Source organism: Lactuca sativa, chromosome 8 (genome assembly GCF_002870075.4).
Source record: "Lactuca sativa cultivar Salinas chromosome 8, Lsat_Salinas_v11, whole genome shotgun sequence".
Lineage (NCBI taxonomy): Eukaryota > Viridiplantae > Streptophyta > Magnoliopsida > Asterales > Asteraceae > Lactuca > Lactuca sativa.
Window position 1 is genome coordinate 138309989 of NC_056630.2, and position 9171 is coordinate 138319159.

General features: G+C 38.4%; 1 protein-coding gene across 1 annotated transcript; it reads right to left on the bottom strand.

Annotated features, from left to right (window-relative positions):
* Window positions 1-295: 295 nt before the first annotated feature.
* On the bottom strand, window positions 296-7938 carry LOC111907683 (CLIP-associated protein). The gene is made up of 20 exons (XM_023903497.3): window positions 7354-7938; window positions 5828-5983; window positions 5584-5715; window positions 5338-5500; window positions 5084-5245; window positions 4880-4977; window positions 4716-4790; window positions 4559-4627; window positions 4404-4489; window positions 4197-4314; window positions 4019-4117; window positions 3609-3948; window positions 1794-3490; window positions 1616-1717; window positions 1431-1535; window positions 1258-1332; window positions 1109-1177; window positions 950-1018; window positions 761-862; window positions 296-675 (listed from the first exon to the last, which is right to left on the bottom strand). The coding sequence occupies exons 1-20, from the start codon at window positions 7684-7686 to the stop codon at window positions 523-525; spliced, it is 4203 nt and encodes a 1400-aa protein (XP_023759265.1). The 5' UTR covers window positions 7687-7938; the 3' UTR covers window positions 296-522.
* Between the last annotated feature and the right edge of the window lie 1233 nt (window positions 7939-9171).

The window sequence follows — 9171 nt, forward strand, 5'->3', positions numbered from 1 at the left end:
GGTCCATGTATATTAAGCGGGAGTTTGGATTAGCTTCTTCGCTTATTTATGGTGGGAATAAGCAATAAATAATATATAAGGAGGGAGATGCTTATTTAGCTTATTCCTAACACAATAAACTGATTTTTAAAGATTTTATCCAAACAACTTAGCTTATTATGATGAGAATAAACAATAAACACTTTCTTTTTTTCCTATCCAAACACCCCAACTCTAAAAATGACAGCCACTTGTCCTCGTGCATCATAATCCTATAAGTTTTTACACAACAAGTCAACAATACCATAGCAAAACCTTTAACGAATTCACTACTCTTCCACTCCAATCAAATCAAGTGTTGTAATAATAAACAAAAAGGGGCAAAAATGAAGCCATAAAAAACAAATAACATACAAAGAAACCCCCCTCTTAAAACCTTTAACGGAATGCACACAACACAACACATCACATCACACAAGACATACAAATATACAAAAGATTGATTCACAGCCAAAATGAACATCTCATCTCATCTCATCATTGCTAGTCCTGGATAGGAGCTCCCGTCCTGGCTTGTGATATACGGTTTGCATATATCGTTACTAACCGTAACTGTGTACTGTTGAGTCCTTCCAAATATGGTAAAAACCCTTTTCCAAGCATTATGTAGATATCCACCAAACAGAAAACAACAGTCTGCCACCACCAACAACAAGCAAACAAATTAATTACTAATTATTTTAAACACATTAATTTGTAATTTGTAAATAATAATATTTACCTTGCGGACATCGGCACTCTGATTACCAAAAGCATCAAAAAGAGCAGGCAAAAAGGAATCTAATTGACCCATTAGTTCCTCCTGTGAAAGCCTACCCACAAGCTGTGTCACAAAAACAAAACAAAATCATTTTATGCAACTCTTTCCTTAACTGCATTGCTGCTTTTGGGTTTCATCAGAAATTTCTACCTTTGTCAAACAGTTTATACACGCAACAAGAGTTTTCTCATCTTCAGTAACCAATAATGGAACGATAACCTACAACCTCACAACATAAAAGTTTAATGCATAGAAATTCCTATAAAAAAAAGAAAACAAAACATTTTTGCAATCCGTACAATAACTTACACTTAAACATCTGAATGGATCATACTGAGAAAAAACAACACTTAAACAATGTTCTGCTTCATTTGATACCTACCATTGCATTTCAGTGGAAACATTATAAATAACAATTCTCCATCAAGACAAGTCAAATTTTGATGATGAAAACCTACTTTTGGGATTGTATCTTTCGTAAGATGTAGTAACTTTTCGGCTACAATCTCAATAGAATCTTCCATGCCATCTTTCTGGAGATATCATTGGAAGAAAAACTTTAAATGTGTCACAAAAAACTTGAATTATATTTAGTATATAGCAACACAGCATGAAAGATTAAAAGGCTTACCTGATTCTTCAACATTTCCGATATTAACAACAGAGCAAGCTCCCGAATCGATGGATCGGTGTCCTCCAAAACCTCAAGTATCACCATCAAAATTTGATTGAAATACTGCAACCAAATACATCAATCAAACAAACATAAATATATAAATATAATTATTTTTATCAGTATGTGCATTCGATGTGTACCTTTGTCCATACGGAGGAATCATTGGCAACAGAAGCATCAACCAACTGTTGTAAGGCAGTGCGCTTGGTTGTTGTAGAGCATTCATCAGTCCCATTAGAAATCTAAGCAGACCAATAACAATGTAAGTTATCAAGGTTAAATTTGTAAATATTAATAAACTCGAGAACCACAACTCACAAGATGAAGGATTTGAGGGATGCTTGGTCTTGTATCAGGGGAAGAATTGATCTTCAAAGCTGCAAGTTTTGTGACATTAAGTTCCAAATCAGTTGGACCCTCAATATCAACCTGTCGTCCATTGAAACGCGGTGTTGAAGCAGCCTCCATGTCTAAACTTTCTGACATCATGGAACTAGCAACATACTTTGCATCCTTAGAAGAAAGTGCATTGCCATTATTGGAATCAAGACTTTGATACAGATTATCATCACTTCCATCATGTCTTACAATCTGTGTAGATGCTTCTAGACCAGAACCCGATCCCCATTTCTTACCACCATCACTACTATCAATAGAACTACCAGAATACCTTGCAAACAATGGAGTCTTTTTAGTACTAGTCACCTGAACATATCCTTCTTCAGAAGAGGTCCCAACAGCATCATACGGATCATAAGATTTCGCGCGTTGTGATCTGTCTTTCTTCTGTTGTAAATAATTCATCAAATCCACTTCAATCCGAGGCGTATGTTGCTTCAATGCACGTCTCAAAGAATTCTGTTCTTCAACCGATAAACTAAGGATATAATTCAAAACAGAAGTCGAATCGAAATGAGAGTAAACCGATATAATACACGTTGTAGCCGCTTCTTTGAGTTTTGTATTTTTGTCATAAACCAATGGAGCTAATTTAGCAAGCCATAGTTTCAAAATCCCGCTATTCCCAGCACCTTCTGAGTTTCCCGCATGTTTGTTAAACGCAATAATAGCAAATTCAATCACAGCAAGTTTCGCTTTCGGGGATCGTTGTTCGTCTAATGACCTGAGTAACGCGGGTAAAAGTGAATCCACACCGTAACTTTTCCCGACAATTTCTAAAGTTGTTGAACATGGTTGTCTAACTAACTCCTTTGGATCGATTAGCCGGGAAAACACGTGTGGTAATATTCTCTCCATGTAACTTTCGAAAGGCTTTCGACAAGCAGGGATGATGTCAGCGAGTGTTGTTAACGCGGCTTGTGCGACTTTATGGTGAGGGTCGTCTAAGTGTTGGAAGAATAGCTTCATGACTTTCTCAAAACTTTGTGTGACTTCTTGAACACCTTTTGGTCCTTGTTGGAGTAGCGAGTGTAAATAGTTGAAAGCCGCCACCCTGGCGTTCCAGTCTGAGCTGGAATTGAGACCGGAGCTTAACGCGTCATTAAGAGAAGATGGCCCGTCTGTATAGCTTGACATCTCTCCGGGTGAGAATTGGCTCTCATCGAAACTCCTTCGTCTGTTTGATGCCATTCTCCCGGGAATATTCTTTCTTGAAAGTGGTCTTTGAAAATTGGGGACGTGACTAGTATTATGTGAGTATTCTGAATAGTGTCTAGTGTCTGTATGATGCGAGTTGACTGATCGTCTGGCTTCTCTGATATCATTGTTGTCTTCGAAAGAGCTTCTTTCAGAGCCTCGTCTTGTTGTGTAGGATGAAAGTGATGAAAAGTTTTCATGTGTGTTTGTGGTGTTATTACCACTGCGATACGGGTGCTTGGAAGAATCGCGTGAAGCTTGGATTTGAGTGATGATGTCTGATAAACCCAAGCCACCGTTTCGGTTGTTGCCTTTTGAGATACCGGAAGTAGAATCTAAAGATAAAGAGGTTGCGAGGCTATTGGAAGCAGGGGCTGCAAGAGGGTATGGTGGGTCACGAGATGAAGGTGGGTCCACTCCTGTACTAGGACCAATAGATAAAAAACAAAATTAGCCATTCCAAAAATAAATATAACATAATGATAATTATAGCATGTTAAAATGATGAAGGATGATGATTTGAATCAAAACTTATACCAAGATCGAGACTTGATGATCGAACTCTTCCGGAATCTAAGCCTCGAAGCATGCTTTCAATGGCAGTGACCTTCTGTTTGCTGGCATGTAAGACGCTTTCTAGGCTGCGTTCAGGGGCCTTGCTCATGGATTTTGGTTGTGATGAAAAAAGGGAGGATGAGAGAGAAGGTGAGGGTGCAGAAGGTAAGCTTGCGTTTCTGTCCATTGCAACGATTGCTGAAGTTCCATATCCTGATAGAGTTGAAGTACTGTTATTATGTGATGATGTTTGTGGGGTCCTCTCACGAACTACAGGTGATGCATGTCGCCTGTGCATACCCCCGTCCTCGTCATTTATTATCTGTGCATAAAAAAAATATATTATTAAATGATGAAGATGGTTCGTCTTATTTGGGAAAAGACATACATACCCTTTGAATAACAGGATCAAACAATGAAAACAATCGACGCGAACGATCAGGCCATGTCTTGGAGAACATTCTGTAGCATGCTCTAGCAGTTGCCCGCACCTGTTCAGTTCCCAACACGTGTTAATTACTTGTAATAATAATAGTAAAATAACAAGAACAAGAGACTTAAAAAAAAGACCTCGCTCATTGCATCTCCCACACAGCATTTAATAAGGTCTTCATACAGATCAGCTGAACGTTGTATCTCAGGAGCATCAGCCCAATACTCCAGTATCAATAAAGCATACTCACAGCATCTGTAAAATTGAAATGTGATGATATTAGCAAATAGTAATATATGGTCTTGAGTCTTGACTGAATCAAGGTTAAAAGAGGGAATTGACACCTGGCACGAAGTATCGCACTGCGGTCATGTTTTGCAGTGTCAGCAACACGAGGAAGTATCCGGGCAACTTTGCAGTTACGCAACATCTGGAAAAAGAAGTGTGTAAGAAGAAATAGAATGCAGAAAATGAATATATAATAGAGGTAAATAGATACCGTTTTTATGCAGTTGTCTGCTGACTCTGCAATTACAAGAACAGTGATCACCACAAGTTTGAAAAGGACCTGAATGTCAAATTATGTGTCAGAAAGGTATTGGGAAAAGAAAACTATAGCTTCTTTCAAAGAAGAAAGATAAGTCTGTATTACTCACAGGAATGAACATCTCTGCACATGACTCAAAATCTCCCAAAAGCTCTTTAGATAGAAAGTTCAGTAAGTGGCAAGCCTAGCACACACATTGTAATAAAAAGGTTAGAATGATTTACAGCTGGAGATCAAGATGATTCAGGTAAAATATTACAATGCATGCTATACCTGCTTAACTATGCTGGACCTTCGATCAGCTAACTGTGTGCTTAGAGGACCAACAAGTTGCTTTAGAAGGCCACGGAAACATGGATAATCAATTGCACCTGGTGTGGCAATTGACAAATGAAAGGAATATCAGTCAGAGTCTACTACAAGTTTGTGTTGTGTTGAATATTTTTAAAAGGAAAATATGAGTAAACTAATACATACCTCCAATGACAAGGCCTTCAAGTCTTTGCATGGCTCCAATACGAACAGACCAATCTTTCTCAGGAACAAGGATTGAAGCAGCCTTCTCAAACTCACGGATCAGCTCCTTCTCTGAATACACTTTTATTGGGTCTACAGGCTTTTCAGTGACATCACTATCCCCTAGAAAAGAAAACAACGAAAGAGGGAAATTACTTGCATTGAACCTATAAACATATGCTAAATATATATATATATGAGAATGACTAACTAACCTCCAAAAAGGGAAACTTCACGAGAGGAAGCCTTGGCTTTTGGGCTGCTTCTTTTGGGATTATGGTTAGAAGACTTGGCACCAGTAGGAGGATAAGTATTGACTCGTATTTCTGAAGGACGTTTTGGTTCAATTCTTTCTAATCTGGCATTGATATCTTTTACCTGAAATCATTTCAAGTCAGTGTGTTGAAGAAAACATAAAGAGATATGAACTGTAACAGTAATACTAGCTCTAACATAATCACCATTGATGATGGAAGCTGATGGCGATGGAGTTCTTCACGGAATTGAGGCCCAATTTGAGCATACATCTCCTCGATGCATAAAATAGCGGCTTCTCTCACACCTGGATTAGGGTCGTATAACATCTGTAATATCTGATCACATGAAGATAAGAGAGGGGAGAGTGTAGGCATTAGTATGTTTTTTTTTGCATGTTGTAAACAGTGAAACTAAAAGCCACTTATGAAACAATAGAAAAGAACATACAGGAGGAAGAATAGCACGTTGCAGGGGTAGCTCTGTAGATGCAAATAGACCAATGGCAGATGTCACAGTTCTTGCAAACTCTTCTCTAACTCTCCAGCTTTTGTGAGTCCAGGCATTAGATCCAGCTCTTTCCACAATAAGAGTTGGAGATGAAACCTGCACCACCACCAACATGCAAGCTAGTAAGCTTTTCAGCTAGTTGCACCCATAAAAAAAAAAACTTTGTACAACCAATCTAACTACAATGAGATCACTGAAAATAAAAACTATATAAATACAAGGCTGAGCAATGACACATTCATTAAGGGTAGGCCAAAAGTAAATAAACTCAATTTGAGTAGGCATCTACAAACTGAGCAAACAAATCACAGTTAAGCTCAATTCATCCTAAAGAATATACCCCTAAGGCTGTAAAGACAGAAATTTCATGTAAAAAGACTCATACAGGGTAACAGGGACTATAATGGCATTGTAATTTGCCATCGGTATAGTTGAGCTTGAATGCTTAATGTAATTGATAAGATCATAGAATGCCTAGGGAAGATATTAACGATAATCTGCCAATCCGATTATTTTAATGGGTTTGTATAAATATATAATAACTCCTTCATGAAAAGAAAGCCATGGGTTGAGTCACACAAATGCTCTCTAGCAAAATGCAAGGGAAATGCAGCACATAAAGACTTCCCTCCAAATCCTTGTAAATCCGATAAGTTTGTGTGTCCAAGTTGCCCTTTGTACACTCCTTTTAGGAAGTACTACATTAAAATCCTCAGTCTTTTATGGATAAAGGCACAATGTGTTACCAACGGACTACAACTTATGCAAGTCGTGTTGGGCAACATAAGAAACTCAATTTGGGCCCACAGGTAATCGCAAGGCCATGACACCCCATATGACTTGCAACAAGTGAACCGAATGCACTTCACAGTTTCAAATGTAAGATCCCCCAGGGCAATTTGTAGATCATGAACAAGATTGATGTAAATACTACTCCTGATTTAAATCAGCACATGCTTGTAATAAAATTAGGACATTGTGACCCAATCACTAAATATAATATAATCAACTCAAAATAATCAGATATCGGCCTTGCTAGCAACAAAGTGAAGAAAAAACCAAACTTGTACCAAAAATTAACCGGAAATAGTATCTAATGACAAATGACTGCCAAAGAAACCTGATTCTGTAACAAATTACGGAAATTGAAATTATCAATTCCCACTGTAAACCTTCAGTAGAAAATTTTATCTTTTGATCCACATCAAGACATGAGAAATGCAGACTCGAAATACTTGGACATAGCAATCCATAAGAAACACACAGATGGCTTAGAACCAATAGTTCATCATCTAATCGATCTCTCTTCTAATACTCTACCCGAGAGTCCCACAATTACAAATAAGAATTCAAGATATATAAGTTCGATCACCAAAAAGAGCTGTTATAAATACCCAAAGCATGAGTGAAAAACAATTAAATCTCACTATAAAGTGACAGTAAAAATACACACACCGACACCTTACCTGCATGAGAGTGAGCAAGAGGCGTCGAGCCGCATCGCGAACGGGCTGCTTAGCATCGCCGAGACGCTCAACAGTAGCAGGAACTAGGGCATTGAAATGAAGTTTCAAGTGTTCACCGGAAAGAACCGCAGCAGAATCAAGAGCCTGTAAGCCCCCTTGCGAAACCCTAAAATTGTTATCTTTCAAGAGATCTAAGCAACAATCGACAAGAGAAGTAACTTCCGAAGACGATAAACTCTTCCTCGAAGCTTCTAGAAGTTCATGAAGCCTCTCTACTCCAGCCATTCTCTCTTTCGTGTCCTTGGCGCGTGCCATTTCGAGAGCCTCCTCCATTGCACAGGGGCTTGATTGAGAGCCACGGATCTAATCAGATCCACGACGCCTGTCGATTAATATAAGGAGTCTATGTGACCGGAGCCGAGAGACGGTGGTGGTAGTAGTTGGGTAGTGACGGAGACAGCGGGGAGAGAGAACTGTGAAAAGCGTAGCTGGATCGACGGACCAGATACTATATAGAGAGTGTGTGTCAGTGTGTATGTGTGAGAGAGAAAGAGAGTGATGTTATTTATTTATGTACAGTTTCCAATAACTTCCTGCTGGGTTTTCTTTCTTCTCCCAGTTTATTCCGGACAAAATAATATTTTTTTATACTATACATAATAACAACAATACAAAATCGTTAACGACTTATGTGAAAAATAGTAGAAAGTGTAGGGTCAAGCATTTTTAACTTAAGTCCGTGCAATAAGAAAATAGTAACAAACTATATATTCAGATGTATTTGGTCTTTAGCCATTTTTTATAATAAGTTATAAGTTAGTAAATTATATTTTTATCTGGTAATTATCGGGTTTTTTTGCTAACTGTATCATTATAAAAGCACACATACTTGCATAATGGTCACCGGATATTGACGACCCAATGTGTTCATTCGCTACCGACGAGTATACCACCTCTCTTTGGTGTTGAACAAAAGTAATGTTAGGTTAAGAAGAAACGATAAAGAAAACAGATTTGAGTAATACGAAGAAAAAAACATAATCGAAAATCAAAATCAAAGCACACAAAACATAAAGATTTAAGTGGTCCACACTGTCTTGCGATAAGCTACATCCACTGTCGAACTAGAGAGAGAAAAAAATATTTCACACATGCTTTTTATGCTACAATGTCACAGATACGACCATCAAGATTTGACCTAAATATCTAAAAGGTTGAGGCCAAGTGAGGAAACTCACACACACACAATTAAAAAAAAATTGTTCCCCCCAAAAAAATTTCAAATTTCATGATAAGTCTTCATATCTAACAATTTTCCATTTTGAGGCTTGATCATCATTTAGCTACCAACCAAGTATGCAATACTCTCTCTCTCTCTCTCTCTCTCTCTCTCTCTCTCTCTCTCTCTCTCTCTCTCTCTCTCTCTCTCTCTCTCTCTCTCTCTCTCTCTCTCTCTCTGTGTGTGTGTGTGTGTGTAACACTTGGATTTGGGTATGTTCCTTTTTAGCCCTTTGTATTTAATTATTGCATTTTGGTCTTTGGAGTAGTACGTGGGGCGTACCATTGGGTACGCTTAGCGTACCGGCTGAGAAGCTAGTACGAGGGGCGTACCACATGGTACGCTTAGCATACTAAGTGGGGTTGATCGCGGGACCGAGGCCTCGTACGTTAGGCTTACGCGGATTTCGTTGTGCTTACGAGAGGTTAATGAAACCCTAATTCTAAGGTGTTGCACCTAGGAGTATTCATAACCAGATATCCGAATTTTCGGATACAGATACGGATACCAATTCGGATATCCAAAAACACATCCTTATT

Coding starts and splice junctions, on each gene's coding strand:
- LOC111907683 (XM_023903497.3), bottom strand. CDS start 7,686: ATGGAGGAGGCTCTCGAAATGGCACGCGCCAAGGACACGAAAGAGAGA. Junction 4,490..4,558: donor CAGACAACTGCATAAAAACG/GTATCTATTTAC, acceptor TTCTTTTTCCAG/ATGTTGCGTAACTGCAAAGT. Junction 1,178..1,257: donor CGAAAGATACAATCCCAAAA/GTAGGTTTTCAT, acceptor ATGCAATGGTAG/GTATCAAATGAAGCAGAACA.